Genomic DNA, 19,793 nt, shown 5'->3' on the forward strand with positions numbered 1-19,793 from the left:
CAGCTCGCACACGCAGCGTTCTACCTTCCGCCCTGACAGTATGCTTTCACACTCAGTTGCCAGGCAACCACTACAGGAATCCGGAAGCCGGTAGCTGTACTTCCGGCTCCAAGCGCACGGTCACCGCCCATGATGTTAGTTCTACGTCGAACCTTTTTCATTCTTCCCAGCAAAGCCACGCGCGGAGCGAGCCACCCCTTTAATGTGCCGTCGTCAGTCTTACTTCCTGACTGAGCCTGCCCCATATCCGGCCCTGTCACCCCACTCTATAGCAGTCTACACGCCCCGCCTCGGATTCCCGTCACTACCATTCCCCACCCCCTGTACACGTCACTGGCCATTAGCTGTGCCTTCTCGGTGCTGCCCGGTATATCCCGGTGTGCGTCCCCTAACCCCCATCCCTGTATCCCAGCATGGCGGCCAGCGCCAAGCGGAAGCAGGAGGAGAAGCACCTGAAGCTTCTCCGCGAGATGACCAGTCTCCCTCACAACCGCAAGTGCTTCGACTGTGATCAGCGCGGCCCGACCTACGCCAATATGACGGCGGGGGCCTTCGTTTGCACGTCCTGCTCCGGGATCCTGTGAGTATTCAGCCGCCGGTCTCTGTGGTTAGGCTGCGGGTGACACTCGATGTATTCAGCGGACGCACAGTCAGGGGTTAAGGGGCGGCAGGGAGTGTTTAATGGTGGCTGTCAGGTTACCCTCTCATGTACTGTGCTTAGTAATGTCCATATGATGCACAGGTCCCTGTGTGTGACCCTGAAACCAGTGTGATGGGCGGGTGTCTGAGGGGCGGTGGAGGGTAGGTGGCTGTCAAGGTGTCCTGGTACTGTCACACACTGTATGGTGCAGTCACCGTCACACATTGTCACATTCTGTATGGTGCAGTCACTGTCACACACGCTGTATGGTGCAGTCACTGTCACACACGCTGTATGGTGCAGTCACTGTCACACACGCTGTATGGTGCAGTCACTGTCACACACGCTGTATGGTGCAGTCACTGTCACACACGCTGTATGGTGCAGTCACTGTCACACACGCTGTATGGTGCAGTCACTGTCACACACTGTCACGCTGTATGGTGCAGTCACTACTGTCACGCTGTATGGTGCAGTCACTAACACACTGTCACATGTTGCATGGTGCAGTCACTACTGTCACACACTGTGCGGTACAGTCACTACTGTCACACACTGTGTGGTGCAGCCAGTGTAACACACTGCCGCACGCTGTATGGCGCAGTCACTGCCGCACGCTGTATGGCGCAGTCACTGTCACACGCGCCACATGGTGTGACAGCTCTGCAACATGTGGCCATCTGAGCAGTGACAAGCAGTCTCTGGGATCTCGGTGTCCCTGGGGCTTGTGTCCCAGATACAATGCAGTAGTTATCCGCTCTGACAGAACCCGTGGAGGTTAATTTCAGTAAAGCCTCTAGATTGTCAGCTTATGTGCCGGTCCCTCCTTAACCAATGTATCAGCTTGTCTCGGTCTGCATACGTTGGTTTATAAATAAATGTAAGCAAGCCTTCGTCTTCCGTTGGCTTCGACAGCACGCGTGGCCTTGACATTGGTGCATCTGACACAGCATTTCTTTAATATCGCAGCATATATGTATATAATGACATCTGGGCGTCAGGCGATTCAGGATCCTACGCATGCACTATGGTGATTTCAGCATTAGTGATGTAAGCCATGACAAATAGCTGTTTCTGAAAGCAGTCCTCAAGGGACCTCTAGGGGACTTTATAACAATGGCCGTGGCGTAGTAACATGTTTACATTCCGTGAAGGCACTGGAGTGATCTGAAATAAACAGGGGTCTGTCACTGGTTATGAGGAAATAAAAAGGGTTCATTACTTCTCTGATGTTATCCTACCAATTGTCAAACATGTCTGGAGCACACTGCTGGGTAGATCATTAACCATTTCTGGCGGTGTCGGCAGGTATTCGCCTTTCCTGATGGAGCAGATTTGGGTTCTTGTCCGATCGTGGTGGCGTGTTAGTATACTCTTGCAGTAGGGGGTATAGAGCGCCTGGGTCTTTGCAGACTTGCTGGCCCCGACAGCCATTACTTTAGTGATCTCTTTTTTGGTAAATGTCAGCTTTTCAGCAAACGCTCGCCAACTTATAAGGGGATGCAGGACTTCTTTGTAGAACTCTAGGCTTCATAATGTGGGTATTCTTTGTAACCGGTCAGCTGCTTTGTCAGTGTAACCTCTTTAGAAACGAGCACCGGTTCTGCCGGTATCTTGCCCATCAGTCTGCTCATAGTAAGCATGAATGTTGTTCTTTTTCACAATGCTGCTATGTAGTCACCGGTTGGCTGGGATTCATATCTTCGCTGAAACAAATACGCAAACTAGTCATGTAGGGTTTGTCGTTATTATAATTCCTTGTTATTTGTAGCGTGCCAGAAGATTTAGTAGCGCTTTTATAGTGAGTTAGGTTTATTTCCCTAACATACTAGGGTATGCAATTAATGTTTTGTCTAAATAGTGATCTAGACTTGTAGGAAAAAATGTCTGATTCCTACTATCATGCAGGGGATCAGACATTGTGCCGCACCAAGTGCCCTGCCTCCCCTTTAATAAATAATAAAAAAAAATTAAGAAAAAAAACAATTTTGATACATCTTTATATACATACAAGGCATATTAACTTATGTCTCTTCAGCCATATTAATGAAGACGGTGATGGGAGTTGTAGTCCACAGAAGTAGGTGCACCTGTGGTGCAAAACATGTGGCAAGTGAAAGTGTGTGTTATTTCCCACAACTGTTTGTATGGTATATTTATAGCATAGAACCCTGCCTTATATGTGTCTACCCTGCCATATGGTTTGCACTGTCATCTATGTGGGCTGTGCGTGAAGCCAGCATGGGTGCCCTACCACGTCCATATGGTACCTTTTACTAAGTGGGCTTTGGGTATTTTATAAAGTATTTAGTATTATTTGGTGGGGTATATATTGGGGGGGTTATTTTTTTACATTATTTGATGTGGTGCACAATTTGGACTATCCATATGAGAATAAAAAATCTATTATGGGGGTCCACCATCAAAAAAAAAGGGAATCGTGGTTTAATAAACACATGGTAACAAATTCTGAAAAAGTTCTCCACGTTTAAGGGAACCATATACCTTCAGTAAAGAAAGGGTTAAATATCACATAGGCTTGAATGTAAGTGACATTTCGCTCAGATGTATCGAGTATGGACCGTGTGTCTTCTATGAGGAAAGTTCATTATTTTGCCCTGGTTTATTATTTAAGTTCTAGGATATCTGTACTTGTTTTAAAGGGGTACTCCAGCAGTCATATTTGCTTTAATGCACGTTGGCTGCTTGGCCCCTGCATTATCATGACCGCAGTACAGAACTCATCTTCCGGGGCCCAATACAGAATTCTTTTATGATCGTGCAGTGTTGCCTGTGTTCCTTTCTCATCTTGTTTCAGCAGTGGTTCATGTTACGAAAGGCATTGTTCATTTTTGCAACATTGTAATCTACGACGAGTCATTTCGTCTATGAAGTTAATAGAAAATTGTTGGTGACCCTTTTACCTTTTCACATCGCGTATTTCTCGGTCAATAACTAATAATGCAACGTGATGTTTACAGAAGAAAAAGTACATTGGAAATAAAATGTATAAAATGAAATAGAGTAAAAGTTGTTATATATTACATTGTCACATGGTCTAAACGATTATTATGCTGCCCCTTCAGCGGAAGCCATATAAATGGGGGGTGACAATGGTGACGTTGAGACGTGGGAATAGTTTATAGGTAAGCTTTTGTCTCCCATGCCATTATATTTTCTTCTGAGACTGAGTACTTCTGTTGGATTTGCATGGCCTGGCTACTGGTCTTTAAGAAAATGTTTAATGATAATAATGAGCAGTGTGGGAGACACATCCACTTGAGATCTGCAGTAGACCTTTGAAGTGTCAGTGTGCTGTCATTTGTGAGAATTGCAATAAATACACTAATTGTTTAATATATCTGTGGATGTTTGGTCAGAATTCCATTAGGCCGGCTGTGTTCCAGAGGACATTGCCTCATTCCCTGCATTGAAAGAGTTAACGAGCAGGAACTGCTAATAGTTAATTAGTCATGAAGTAGTTGGTCCTAGACTGCAGAAGCTGATGACCTCCTACACTGTGTATTCATACCCAACCCGCTGTGGCTTTTTTCCCTTGCCATTCCAGGTGGCACATGAGAAGAAGGCTCCGCCTACCAGGTAGGGCAGGAAACACTATAAAAAAAGGAGACCTCCCCCTTCTTCCCCAGTGTTGTTTCCTGCCCTACTCAGGTAGCAGTTAGGCTTTAGCTTACCTTTTTCTCTTCTTTTTTGTTTTCCTGGAGCCCCGGGGGGGCGTCCTTTCTCTCCGATCCCCGATAGTGATCCCGGGGGATCCAGGGTGATGCGGCAGCCTCGGAGGCTGTAACTCCGCGTCCTCGCGGTTACTCGAGGCTCAGTCCTCGTTATATGCTGCCCACAGCCCAGGGGGCTCACTGGGAGGTGCATCCCCGGGCTCCGGTTCTCTCCGTCCCGGGGAGGAGGAATCCTCAGCGTGAGTCACGGCAGGAGAGCGCTCCGGAGGCGCTGCGAGCGGGACTCTATAGCCGGCTGTGCCGGTTTCACGGCACCCGTTTTTCATTATTTCTCCTATCTGCTTTACTTCCGGCACTGCGTCCGGGGTCACGAGAGGTCAATTGACGGGGAATTCCCGGATGTGACGTTTTCCGGGCCTGGGCGCCTAAATGCCGCTATAAAACCGCCAGAATGGGTAAGATCCTTGGATCTCCAGATTTTCTAAGGGTATGTGTAGACTTCGCCCTAGGCTCCGTCCGTCGGTCCCGCCTTGGGACCTTAACCTTGTGTTGCACCAACTCACCACGTCTCCCTTCGAGCCTCTAGAGGATACCTCTCTCAAGCTGCTCACCTACAAGGTTGTCCTCCTAGTAGCCCTCACTTCTGCTAGGAGGGTGAGCGAGCTCCAGGCTCTCTCCAGGGTAGAACCTTTTCTCAGGATTCTGCCGGACTGCATTATCCTTCGTTTGCCTCCGGAGTTTCTCCCTAAAGTAGTCTCTCCCTTCCATTCGGATCAGGAGATCGTTCTGCCTACTCTCTGTCCGGATCCCAAGAATCCCAAAGAACTGGAACTCCACTCGCTAGACCTGCGGAGATGTATCCTGTCTTATCTCTCACGTACGTCTGCCTGGAGGAAATCCGATTCTCTCTTTCTGTCCTTTGCGGGAACCCGCAAGGGCAGATCAGTATCCAGGGCTTCCGTGAGCCGCTGGCTTAAAGACGCTATCACCTTGTGTTACGTCTCTGCGGGAAGAGTACCTCCCTCCGGCCTGAAGGCACACTCGACCAGATCCGTCTCGACTTCCTGGGCTGAACTCTCCGGGGTGTCTCCGTCTCTCATTTGTAAGGCAGCGACCTGGAGGTCGATTCATACGTTCGTAAGGCACTACAGGCTGAATCTTCATCTCTCAGATGAGTCTCAATTTGGTCGTTGTGTCCTACAGACTGGAATCCTTCCCTCCCTATCTTGCTAATTCTTCTCATGTGCCACCTGGAATGGCAAGGGAAAGAAAGAATTCTTACCTGGGAATTCCTTTTCCTTGTCCATTTCCAAGGTGGCACACTTTTTCTCCCACCCATTAAATTTACTTTGGTTTTTATTTGTCTGAGTCTTTCTTTTTAACCACACTGGGGAAGAAGGGGGAGGTCTCCTTTTTTTATAGTGTTTCCTGCCCTACCTGGTAGGCGGAGCCTTCTTCTCATGTGCCACCTTGGAAATGGACAAGGAAAAGGAATTCCCAGGTAAGAATTCTTTCTTTCTTCCACGTTCTTCATGTGCTCGTTCCCATGGACCTGTTCCTTGCCCATTCTCTGTGCATCCTCCCCATCCCGACCGATCTAAAAACCCCAAGTGCTAATTGGGCATTGAGCGGCCGTAATCCTTGGTTTCCTCCTCAATGCATTGTGTGTGCCAATTGTGCTTGGGATGCAATCAAGCTACGCGTTTGTTTTGTGTGAAGGCTAGTGCTGTAACAATAGTAGGCCACACTGATTTAGTGTTCGGTGCGGTGGGGTAGACTCGACTCACAAGTAGTTGATTTTGCAGACATAGCCTTACAAAAAAAGAATGACAGCCAGTATGCAGAATAACTGGGCCTATGAGCTTCGGCTGTTAACCCCTTACAGACAGGCAGAGGAAGGCCAACCCCATTGGACAACTTCTACTGAAAGAGCCTGGTTGGCCCTTTATAACGTATAGTTAAATCAAGGAAATGTCTTCATTCTCGTAAATTAGTAATACATTATACAGGGCTACCTCAGCCCTTCTTGCTGGAGAAAGTTGCCAGTGTTTAGCCTTCATTATTCCCAGTTAAGTGAGGGAGGTGAAACCATAATCCTTCTGGGAAAAAAAGTCAAACTGATAAATTCATTTACTTGCCTTGTCTTTGAAAATAGCCAGTTTGCTTGGCATTAACAAACAAATATCGGCCACATCATGTCCAACACATAATAGTACATGTTTTACTATTACATCGCTGGCATAGAGTACCCTTTTTGGGTAAGTAGTTAATAATAATAATATTGTTGCACACAAAGTGGAAATTTATGATCTTAATATTACATCATACACCCAAGTTGATCAGAAAAAAGAATGTGTTTATCTCGGTTGCACACTTCTAAAAAGTCCAAATGTTTCAGGGTGTGCCAGCGTTGAAGTAACAGCCTTGAAAGGTGACATTATGCGATGCTCCGATGGCAGGTGCACTTTAACCGCACTACTTGCTTGTGATATTTCATGGGCTATATTTGTGTTAGCAATCGGCAAAGTATTTTGAAAAACCGGTTCTTTGGGTTAGCAGTTTCCAATATGTTTCTCGTAATATTGTAAACCTATTCTTTGCATCATTGTCTATGTATTTATCCACCGAAAGACACATTATTACAGCTTACTATTACATGCTGTGCTATTTGTCATTGCCAAGGAGAACTCTGGCTCCGAGGTCACACAGTCATGTGTTCTCATTATGCTGATGGTGTTTGAATTCCCAAAAAGATGTTTGGGAATTCTCTTCCTGCCATGTCAGCGGTGACAGTATGGGAAGGGTCGGTCATTAAATGAAGGTCCTGCCAGGGTCTCTAACCCCTGTGCTTCCTGATTGCTGTGTGATGAGAAGGCATGGGAATTAAGATTTATTGATTTGTAAAGGGCTATGCAGCACAGCAAGCAGGAAGAAAAAAAACATAAAAAAATAAAATACTACAATATTTAAAGGGACCCCAGTGGTACTGCAGAATTATCAGTTACACTCCCGAATTCTTAGTGGGTTTGCGTTAACTTCATGGTAGTGGGTTTAAATTGTACATGCGCATAATGCCTTGTCTTTGGCTGTCTTACTGGCACTGATGTGCAGGTATTGACCATCAATTACCAGGGCCATACTACATTTGCTCGATTGTCTATTTTGATAAGCTTGTGAGGAGAACCGATCTCAAATCCAGCTTTCAGCTACAACAAATCATAAACTTGCTTTCCCCGATGGCCTGCATCTCCGATGCCTTCCTGAGGAACCACCTTTGTTGAGATTGCTGCAGTTTTTTTAGGAGAAAATGACTCTTAAGCTTCTCAATCTTCTCATTTTCTAATGTAGTTTCAGTACTTACAAATTACAACCAATTTTAACACAATTGGAGATTATTTGAGCCTCTTGGTCTTCAATATTGAGTAGATATATTAGGATGGTGGGATATCCCCCTTCCCTCCTCCATCTCTGATGTGCAGACTGAAACGTAAAGCTTTGGCTCAGAAACCTTAAGCTGTCTCTTTCCCAGAACAGTGTTTCAAAATGTCCACTTGTTACACGTAAATGTTTGATTCATGCCAGGTCTCAGGAACTCTTACAATCTACTGTACGACCCCACAAGACTTGAAGCTTATCTACAGACACTTGGCAGCCCCATCAACATGTGCCATCCAAGACCTTAATGGAAATTCTGCACACCTGCCCCAATAATCAGGCTTTCCGGCAGCGAGTCACTTTAACTATCACGCAGGGTGGTAATGCCTCATTTATTGACTCGCTATATATACGGTTTTTCACCATGCCTCTTCTGTTCTTTTTGCGGGGGGGGAAAGCTGACCAACTTATGCTTATTCTCCGTAACTGCAAATCTCCCGATGTTTCCACTCTGAATGGCAAGATAGAGTGGAGTCCATTAATGGGTCTAGACCTTTTTATTTTATGTTTGATAAATATATCTAAGGCTTTCCTTGTTTTGATATTGTTTCATTGTATCTGTAAACTGTTCTTCATGCTACCTCTTATTATGGAACATACTTGCCCATTGTCTATAATCTCATTGTGTATTTACTAGTTCTGCCCGTACAAAATGTGTCCCTATTGTCCAATGTACTTACCTATGTATGGCAATAACACTCTTACAACGCTGGTGGCATTTTTCAGCAGGCTCCTGGCAGAGCTGCATGGAGAAGAATTTAAAGTTGCAGTAAAGGATGGTGTCAAAAACATTGACTTATTAGTAGATAAATGTGTGGTCCTTATTAAAAAAAAAAAAATTATATTGGAACACTTTCTAAGGGAGAGACCCTACTTGGAGTATTTGGTTAGGAAGATATGTTATATATGTCATAGCAAGTGAAGACACCAAGCACTACTCTGCGTCTGCGCTGGAGATGAAGCCATTGGTGCAATTGTTTTATATTTTCAGTGTTTGTTTGTTTTTTTGTGTATATATCTCACCATTTCTGACCATCGAGTGAACCAACTGGTGTTGAGCGGATTTCGTAACTCATGATCTTGTCTTCCTCTAAAAGTGACTATTCAGCAATGCACCTAACCCTCACGCCTGGTGTAGAGAACTGTTGGGAATTCAAGCAATTCATGTTGTTTCCTGCACAAAGTGTGCCTTTTTTTTTTTATTTATTTTTTTTAGTAAAATCCACAACTCTTTTTTTTAAATTTTTTTTATAAGTGTCTCCAGGGGTTAGAAACATCGTTCTCTATACCACATGCACACAGCCTTTCTACAGAACGGCCAGGCTTGTCCTGGAAACAGTCTGGGTTGTATTCTCCTGCGGACAGGCTGTGCCTGGAATCTAGGAATTCAGTTTTATTGTAACTGGCGTCGTTTAACGGAAAGTCTGGTGTAAATGTTTTTGAATTAAATCCACAAGATTACACAGTGTAAAATGTAGGTTACACCCAAAACATTGTGACATTGCATTTCTTCAAAGCATGTTTGTATCTTGGAACTGGAAGTCCCTTGATGCTGGAATGACAGATGTTACAGAGCCTTTAGCACTAGCATCCTAGTACTACACATACACAATGATGTGAAGGCACCCGAGTTAAAGGGGCACTCCAAGCCATCATACTTGCGGTAGGAAAACGCTCCCATTGAGGTCAGCGGGGGCTATTTTCAGTGCATGCGTGTGGGGAGTCTGGTTAGACCCTTGGAACTCCTGTGCAATCGCCTTCTCGCAGTGAGTAAAGCATGCGTGTCTTCAGCGAACATGGAATGCGTTCACCTGAACATCTCCTGCAAGCTTGGGCGCTGGGTGTAGGTGGGACAGAGGCAGATAGGAGATTCTGCAGAAGGTAATAGTATAATATATAATCCACAACATGGCATCAACCTGGTTTTTACCCAGGCGTATTTGTGTGAACGTATACTAATTAAAGTGCGGTGTGGTTCCCATCATGTGTCCGCCAATTTCAACTTATAGTATCTATGTATCTTATAACTATGGTGATCTGTCATAACCTTCTGTCAGTGGATACTTTTTAGGGTGTAGGCTGCATTTCTTTTTGCTCTGATATTGCCTCCATCTGTATCCCTGCAGCCTTCTGATCAGGATCAGGCAGATTCATGTGTCTGTTCTACTGCTGCCAGTTCTCGCCAGCACATACTTTCCTGCTAGCTCTGTCTTCATCATGTTTGGCAGAGACTTGGGCATCGCACCCACGCATACAGATCGACCAGCCTGTGACACTCCTCGCATTGCACCTTCCAGCTCGGCTCGCTCATAGAAAGCTGTCTCTTTCTTCGGGAATATATGGGAATTCCGCTTAAGTATTTCAAATATTTCATTCACTCCTTTGCTGTTGAGGTCATCAAGCTAGAAAGCTGTCTGTAGGTGACAGTAAATGATTACCACCACACCTGGTCACTGGCTTAGTAAAAATTGTTGATGTTATTGCTTAGATATAGCAGGAGAGCACTGTTGTTACTGATGCACTGACCTGAGATTAATGGGAGTTATTGTTGCATTTTTTTTACATAAAGCAGATCTTTGGGTATACCAAGAAACACTTTCTTACTGTTCTTCCATTCCTGTGATCAGTAAGCAGGGCTCTGCAGTCCAGTGTTCCTGATCATACTATTTGCAGTCGGCAGCGGGGGGGTTATTTACACGATCCCACTGGCTAGTGCGGCTTTACCGCACTTTCTCTATCTCTCGTTATTTTCCAGCAATTTTGTTTATGATTAGGTCTAGGAAGTAGTGGCAATTATACCTATATCAACTGGGATAAAGTGCTGGACTGCTGTGGCCAGAATACTCCATGAATTATCGTAGTTCCTAAAGTGCGTTGGTCCTCCTGCGTTCTTCTAAGGAGATACTGGGAGCTGTACATATTGCAAACACAAAGCAAGTAGAAAAAATGTTTGAGAGAATCTGTAAATGGTTTTGCAACAAAACTTTCCAAAATGTGATTATATGTTAAATATTAAACTTGTGAATGAGAAGGCATCACAAAATAAAAAAACACTCTGTAAACCGTGCGCAAATACGCCGTATTTCCTGTGTGTGTTGGAATCATTCTAACCATTTGTAGTGAAAGAATACCGTGTGATACAGGACAATGGGAAAGCACCCATCTAATGCTACTGTAAGATCCATCTACGCTCAAGCTTTGCCATATTTCAGTTTGGATACCAGAATAGTTGAATGGATAAGCCGATGGTTGACTGATAGGAGGCAGAAGGTTGTAGTTAATGGGTATATTCAGAGGAAGAACTTGTTATTAGTGGGATAACTCGGGGGTCAGTATCAGTGATAATATAGAATGTTTTATTGGTATTATATGTCTTTTTTCGGATGATACAAAGGTTTGCAGCAGGGTAGACATTCTTAGTGGAGAAACTCTGAGGTTAAAGGATCTTAATATGTATTGATTGGAGGAAAGAGGAAGGGGGAAGTAATAGAAATAGTGATTTAACAAGGTACAGAAGGAAAGCTTATTTGAAACGAGGAGCAATGTTCAAGCAAGTGGTCACGGTCTAAAACTAGAGGGTCAGAGGCGCTTGGCTGTAACGTAAGGAAGTTCTACTTTACTCCGAGGGTAGTAGATTAATGAAACAGTCTCCTAGCAGAAGTGGTGGCAGCTAAAACAGGGATAGACATAAAGCTTTAATCACTATAGGACCTGACCAAAGACTGATAGGGTTAAAACCCTTTCATAAGAAAAATGGCCAGACTATATAGGCTGAATAGTTCTTATCTGCCGTCAGATTCTATGTTTCTATATGACCCGGGTCGTTCTGATATACTTGCTGTGACTAGCTTAGTGTGTGGTATAAACAGCACAGTTTTACTTGCTCACAGTTTGGTAAACTTAAAGTGCTCTGTGTATTAAAAACACAGCTTTAATTGACTGCAAACAAGAGCTGCTTTGTAATTCTTGCTGGGCCTGCATGCCCCCCGCACACACCTATACAGAGCAGCTTGACCCAAAGCAGTGCGATGTTTGCTTCAGTAATTCCGGCCTGGTAGATCGCTTTATAAATAGGTTAGCTGTTTACAGGCAATGAATTATCCCCAAAGCACAGGTTTCACGCTGATGTATTGATGATTCCTTTCGTGTGAAACCATTTTCCTATTAATATCTTTAATATGTCTAATATATATTTCATATTAATATCTTTGCACGCGCATAAGTTTGAAGCTGTCTGGAAGGCAAGCGTGTCCTTGATATGACTGCGTGACCAATTTCAGTCCTGAGACCAGGCACTACAAAAGAATACAAAGAGGCACTTGGCAGATTAGGCCGTCTACTCCAAGCGGATATGTTCAGTGTAATGGTGCTGAGTGTTCTGAATTCTGAGCTTCCGTTCCGTTGTTCCCTTCCTCGAGCGTCAGCACGGATCTAGGAAGGATCTGTCAGCATAATGGAGACCTTGTAGGGTCTGTACAGACCCTGCTGGAGTTTCTAATGAACCCCGCCTGCTGCTGATCACAGAGCCCTGCTTCCTCATCGCTATGTGAACATAGGGAGCTTAAGAGAGAAACCGAGCATTCAAAGATGAACATAAATAATTACACATTTTATTTAAATAAGAATAAATATTTAAAGGGACACCAGAGATGTCGCCAGAAATTAAACCATTTGCTGCCCACCAGCCCAAAAGTACTCAGAAATATATATAGTGCCCAACCCCCGTTTTTGTGCATCAGAACATTTTTAGCAAACTACATGAATTATAACCTATTATTATTTGTTTTATATTGCACAGCGCTAAACTGTTGTATGTCTTGTAATCTCAGGACAGAGAACCCTATGAAGGAGGGAGGAGAGGAACGCTTTGCATAGGAATGTATTTTCATCTCATGTCTGTAGGGGTTAAGAGTTATTTGTGATTTTTCTATTAAAATTGGCACTCTTGGGAAATTGAGTTATTAGAGCAATAGGTCATGGATTAAAAGTGGAAAGCATTTTGTTCTCTGGGGTAACACAAAGAACTGCATAAGCCATTTATTCCTGTGATAACCGGGCTGGACAGGTAATGGTGTAATACGGTGTAACTGATTTGCACATGAATTTCAAACAAGAACAAGGGTCAAACTGAAGCTGAGGTCCTCGTTACTATTATCACGCCTTTAACATATACATGAAGCCTTACTCATTGTACAGCACTGCGGAATGTGATGGCGCTATATAAAACAATACATAATTATTCCTATGCACTGCTGGTGGGCTTCTCTTTACCTGTGTGGGACATTGCCTGGATACATTTGACCATTTGGGCGGTGGAGTGGAAAGCAGCCACCACTACCAGTCTACTTATTGTCCCCTATTCTTTCTGTGCAGGATATTACATTTCTATGCTTGATTGTTCCCCCTGGGAGTCCTGGACAAATTTTGTAAAGAAGCCTATATTTCTGTATTTACAAAAAAAAAAAAAAAGGCACTCTTAATAATCTCTCCCCAGCTTACTTTCACCGGTGAACCTCACACTGTACAACTGTCCTGCTTACAGTCTAGAATTATTGGTATTTATATACAGTGAAGGAAGAAATTATTTGATCCACTGCTGATTTTGTATGTTTGCCAACCGACAAAGACGTGATCAGTCTATAATTTTAATGGTAGGTTTATTTGAACAGTGAGAGATAGAATAACAACAAAAAAATACAGAATAACGCATTTCAAATACATTTATAAACTGATTTGCAATTGACCCCCTTTGCAAAACATGACTTAGTACTTGGTGGCAAAGCCCTTTTTGGCAATCACAGAGGTCAGACATTTCTTGTAGTTGGCCACCAGGTTTGCACACATCTCAGGAGGGATTTTGTCCCACTCCTCTTTGCAGATCCTCTCCAAGTCATTGCGGTTTCAAGGAAATTCGAACCTTCAGCTTCCTCCACAGAATTTCTATGGGATTAAGGTCTGGAGACTGGCTAGGCCACTCCAGGACCTTAATGTGCTTCTTCTTGAGCCACTCCTTTGTTGCCTTGGCCGTGTGTTTTGGATCATTGTCGTGCTGGAATACCCATCCACTACCCATTTTCAATGTCCTGGCTGAGGGAAGGAGGTTCTTACCCAAGATTTGATGGTACATGGCTCCATCCATCGTCCCCTTAGCAGAAAAACACCCCCAAAAGCATAATGTTTCCACCTCCATGTTTGACGGTGGGGATGGTGTTCTTGGGGTCATAGGCAGCATTCTTCCTCCTCCAAACACGGCAAGTTGATGGCAAATAGATTGCTTTTGGTCGCATCTGCCAACAACACTTTCACCCAGTTCTCCTCTGAATCATTCAGATGTTCATTGGCGATGTTCAGACGGGCCTGTATATGTGCTTTCTTGAGCAAGGGGACCTTGTGGGCGCTGCAGGATTTCAGTCCTTCACGACCTAGTGTGTTACCAAATGTTTTCTTGGTGACTATGGTCCCAGCTGCCTTGAGATCATTGACAAGATCCTCCTGTGTAGTTCTGAGCTGATTCCTCACCGTTCTCATGATCATTAAAACTCCACGAGATAAGATCTTGCATGGAGCCCCAGACTGAGAGAGAGTGACAGTTATTTTGTGTTTCTTCTATTTGTAAATAATCACGCCAACTGTTGTCACCTTCTTGGCTGTTTGGGGATGGTCTTGTAGCTCATTCCAGCCTTGAGTAGGTCTACAATCTTGTCCATGGTGGAGAGTTTGGAATCTGATAGATTGTTTCTGAGGACAGGTGTCTTTGTTACCGGTGTAAATCTGAGATTAGGAGCACTCCCTTTAACCCCTTGATGACAATTGCTGGTCCGGGCACGTCGCCGAAATTCAAGTCGTTAACGACAATTGACGTGCCAGGACCGGCACGTCTTTAAACGGGTGCAGAAAGCGATCTATTTTCGCTTTCTGCTCCGAAACGGCGTTGCTGTAATGCCTCGACCTCGAGGCATTCAGCAACGCCATGATCGGCACAAAGGGGCCATCTCTGGCCCCTCCCCGGGGCCTCAACATCCCGCCCATTTTAAAATGGTGTCGCTGGAATGCCTCGATCAGGAGGCATCCAGCGACACAAAACACTTACCTGGGGATGGAATGTGACCGCTCCGGAGAGCGGTCACAGCCGCAGCTGCCGGTGATCTTCGCCACCAGCAAGATGGCGGCGGCCCGGGAACTCTGGCTCCACTTGCAGGTTGAATACAGGTACTGCATTCAACCATGCAAGTCAATGGAGCTCAGCTTTCTAATCACAGTGTGATTAGTAAAAATACATTAAAAATAAAATTAAAATTAATAATAATTAGAAAAAAATTGTAAAAAAACAGTAAAATGTAAAAATTTCCCACTGATGTCACTATCAGGGGAACCTTCAAGTTGAAAAAAAAGTTACATTTTTTTTTTAAAAAAAGGCAAAAAAAATAAATATATATATATATATATATATATATATATATATATATATATATATATATATATATATATAAAATATATTTTTGTCAGCAAGTCCTAAAATTAGCATATTAGCTTAAAACAATTCTCGCATGGAAAGAGTTAAAATACTGGCATATTAAATGCCCATGGGGTGTCTACTTTTAAAAAATGTATGATTTGATGGGGTAAATTGAATTGGCCGGGTTCAACAAGGTCCCAATTAACACGGGGGGGAAGGATGGCCACACATCTAATTTCCAATTAGAAAAATGCACACGTACCAAATGTGGCCTTTTAGTTCCCCCCAAAAATGACAAACCCATGCATGTGGGGTATCCCTGTACTCAGGAGATGTTGCTGAACACATATTGGGGTGTCGTGTGACAGCGGCATATACCAGGAGCTGTAAATTCATACATAAAGTAGGTGTGTGGGGGGAAAAGTACACACACAAAAATACTACTGCAAACTTTGAAAAAATGCTGGTGGTAAAATGTGTGCATGCAAAGAGTTAAAATACCCCGTGGTGTCTAGTTTTCAAAAATATATGGTTTTATTGGGCATACTGAAATGGCCTGGCTCAAAGATGTACCAAATAGGGCATGGGCAGTGGATCCCCAAATGCCAAAGTTCAACATTGAAAAATGCGCATGCCCCAAATGTGGCCCTTTTTGCCCCCAAACAGCCAGGCAAAATCATTCATGTGAGGTATCGCTGTACTCAGGGGATGTTGCTAAACACATATTGGGGTGTTTTATGATAGTGACATATACCAGAACCTGTTTATTCATACCTGAAGTAAAATGTGTGTGAAAAAATTAATGGAAAAAAGTTACTACCATAAAGTTTGACAAAGGCTGATGGTAGAATAAGTGCTTGGAAAGGGTTAAAATACCAGCATTTGGAATACCCTGGGCTGTCTAGTTTTCAAAAATATATGACTTGATGGGGTAAATTGCATTGGCCGGCTTCAAATATCCCCGAAATGGCACATGGGGGGAACAATTACCAGATTTGGAAAAAATGGCTTTGAAATAGCAAAACGCTACCTGTACTTATTGCTCCATAACGTGCAGAAAAAAGCAAAAAAACATAAAAACATTGGGTATTTCTAAACTTAGGACAAATAGTAGAATCTATTTAGCAGGTTTTTTTATTACCTTTTATAGATGAGTAAAAGTTTTTTCAACTAAAAGTTAGAAACAGTCATTTTTTTCTAAATGTTTCACCATATTTTATACTTTTTTTAATAGTAAATAATATGATACAATCAAAACAATGTCATCTAAAGAAAGCCCTTCTTGTCTGAAAAAAACAATATCTAATGTGTGTGAGTTCAGTAAACGGGAAAGAAGAAAATTACAGCTAAACACGAGCAGCGCAGAAATGTTAAAACGGCCATTGTCACGAAGGGTACAAAAAGTAAAATCAGCCTTTGTCACGAAGGGGTTAAAAGCGTGCTCCTAATCTCAGCTCTTTACCTGTATAAAAGACACCTGGGAGCCAAACATCTTGCTGATAGGGAATCAAATACCTATTTCACTGAGTAAAATGGAAATCAATTAATAACTTTTTTGAAATGCATTATTCTGGATTTTTTTTTGTTGTTTTTCTGTTTCTCACTGTTTAAATAAACCTTCCATTACAATTATAGACTGATCATGTCTTTGTCAGTGGGCAAACCTACAAAATCAGCAGGGGATCAAATAATTTTTTACAATTTAACTATGGGATGGATGACAAATACATAAATGCATTTAATACAGTTATAACAGGAGTTTACCACCCTGCCTGTGAGCTTGCCACCTAGCCTTATGGTACTTTCATACAAAGTTCTTGACAAGAATGGTGGTCCTATGAGGGTCTTGCATAATTCATGTCCAGTAAAAATGTCTTTGCCTAATTCCCATGGAGACTGTGTATGAAATCAGTGATTTTGCATCAGCTGGAGCATTGAGTTTATGGATTCATTGAAGGGATGCCGTCTCCTAAGAGCTTGGCATTTCATCTCACTTTGGAGGTAATCATATTGCTGTGTAATGACATCACTCCATCTTTTTTTTACCAAACTAATGCTTTCAAAACATGTTTGGTAAAACCAGAGAACATGTTTTTTTTCAAAATATAAAACACCTAATAGTGACTTTAAACCTCCTGAATTCATAATTCACTGTAAAGGGCTAAAATGCCGAATGGGTCCTGCGTAACACTCCGTTCAGTCAGCGAGTTCTTCGGCTTCACGTCACTGATTTGTTTTATACGGGGCCATCCAAGCTATTTTTGGAGCAGTGGTTCACTGGGTTTTTATTTCAATTATGTGTAATGAAGTCAGGGAGTTGAAATTCCAGCTCTCCTGCCGAATGCCGTGTTAGTGAATAGACCCTAGTAAGTTGGGTATGTGTGTGGCTGATGGTTGGTATATGTGTTTGAGTGCATGTTAGTAGGTTTGACAGAGCCGACAATATGAGTGGTGCTGAGAGGGGCCCACGGTGCAGGAATCTCATTTTCAATGGGGGGTCATCCCAAGCAGGGTCTAATCAGCAGGAATATTCTGTTTGCGGCACCAGAAGCCACATGTGAAATAACGCTAGCAATCGTGCTAAAACTCCATCACATGTAGCATCTCAAGGCGGAAGTAATAATTGGGAAATCAGTCTGTATCCTCTTAATACAAATGTCTGGAAACCGCAACCATGTATCCTGCTTTGGCACGGAGTTAATATGTAGGTACTGGTTTTACTCAGCCTGTCAAGACGCTCTCCCCATCCCTTTATTATCGATAATAATGCTGTCTGCATTCACTAAAACAAGTGCTGCCAGAGCCGCAGTGATCTTTTAATTCTCAGATCTCTCTGATGTTGGCATGCAGTTAACACTGGCTTATCTTAAACCCTGCTTTGTACACGAATACATCCGCTTCCTCGGGATCACCTCGTCTGCTCCATCTCCTGCCCCGGCACCGGCAAGTCGCTGCTTGCCTCTTAGATGTGGTTTGCTGCTGTGAAGGAGCCTGATGTTGAGCACATGCACAGCGATGCAAGTCTGCCGAATCCCTCCATGCTTTTCCGAGATGGAAGAAATGGTGCTGTGTAGGGGCTGCTCATTTATACGCAATAAAGTGCATATGGTGGCTGTTGTGTGCCTTTAAGACACACTGGCACAGAAGGAGAAGAGGACCCTGAGTCTGTGAGGAGGTTGAAGAGGAATGAAATCTGCATTTCTGCATTAGACTGCATATTCTTGTGTTAACCCTTTTATCGATGTCATTGTCAATACTTACACCAGGGGTGTCCAACCTGCGGCCCTCCAGCTGCTGCAGGACTACATCTCCCATAATGCTCATTCAGCTAAGGGGCTGGTAGAGGAGGATGGGAGATGTAGTCCTGCAACAGCTGGAGGGCCGCAGGTTGGACGCCCCTGACTTACACTATACATGGTGTGTGCACGATGTTACCTGAATAAAAAGCGCGTCGCTACATAGCGTGTGTACAGAGAGGAGCAGCTGGCATGCATGTGAGTCAGCCATACCATGCCTCTGCTGCTCGAGTCTAGTGTGCATTCACATCCATCAAAAAAATCACACATCAGACTGACAGCTCTGGGATATATAGTAAAACAACGAGCCCCCACGCCGTATTTATTTCATAGGGGGTTAGAGGGCTGATGACGTGCTGTTCCACCAACTCGGGTTGACTCATTGATTCATGTTCTTGTTGACTTCATGCGTGATCAGCGGTACCTTTTTTTGCGGAGTAACTATTGTTCTTAACCCGTGTGCATGGCAGAGAGGTTCCTTTCAACTGAATTATTAACTCCAGTGAGCTTCTCCAGGAGGAAGCCGGACGTTTCTGGAACATAATCTCTTTTAGAAATGCATTATTCAGGGCCACAGCAGCCCTTCTTAATACATTGACAAGTCCATTAAATTAATATTATGGAGACCTGTTGGAGTTTGCAATCCTAGGCATAAAAGAAAAAAAAATACCTTGTGCCTGTAAACCGTCATGCACCTGTTTACACATCCCAGTACACTTTCACCCCTATGCGCGTCCATTGATGAAATCACACTTGCACATTGGTACAGGTGCAAAGTCCCCTGCCCAGGGGATTTCTATGGGGTGTTTGCAGAACCGTGCGTTTAAAGGAGCAGCCTTGTTAAAAAAAAACTCCCAATAACTGGTTTAATAGAAAAAAGCTTCCCTCTGCTGAGTTCCTTGTTTTTGTTACCCCAGCGAGCTCCTGTGCCATCGGCTTTAAATATGTCAATTCTACTTTGCATGGCGTCGGGTGCATTGTATTGAATGCAAATTGGTGCATATGTTCCTTGGTTTTATTTATTGAGAAGAGTTTAATTTAATGTGAATTCAAAGCGCAGGTGTGATAGGTTAGCGGAAGTTATACGATGTTTAATAAAAGTGTATTGTGTGTTTGTAAACGTGATAGTCCTAGCTGTCAGTGTATACTTTGAGTGTTTGTAAGTGTGATACGAAGGGCTTATGCTCTTCTGTGCGGGACTCGGGTGATATACTGCTGCTGAGAGGAAATGTTTGTTCTTCTGATCGCCATTGTCTCATATCCCTGTCTTT

The 19,793-nt window shown here is 43.5% G+C and overlaps 1 protein-coding gene across 1 annotated transcript in view; it reads left to right on the plus strand.

Moving 5' to 3' along the window:
• Nucleotides 1–413: 413 nt before the first annotated feature.
• The window catches only part of LOC149288204 (arf-GAP domain and FG repeat-containing protein 1-like), a 39,762-nt gene continuing 20,382 nt past the window's right edge, over nt 414–19,793 (plus strand). The window contains exon 1 of the mRNA XM_089491966.1: nt 414–580. Within this exon, the coding sequence (XP_089348092.1) occupies nt 414–580 (167 nt within the window). The remainder of the gene's footprint in view (nt 581–19,793) is intronic.

Source organism: Sceloporus occidentalis, unplaced genomic scaffold, assembly GCF_023333645.1.
Source record: "Sceloporus occidentalis isolate IW3139 unplaced genomic scaffold, rSceOcc1.0.p SCAF_53, whole genome shotgun sequence".
Lineage (NCBI taxonomy): Eukaryota > Metazoa > Chordata > Lepidosauria > Squamata > Phrynosomatidae > Sceloporus > Sceloporus occidentalis.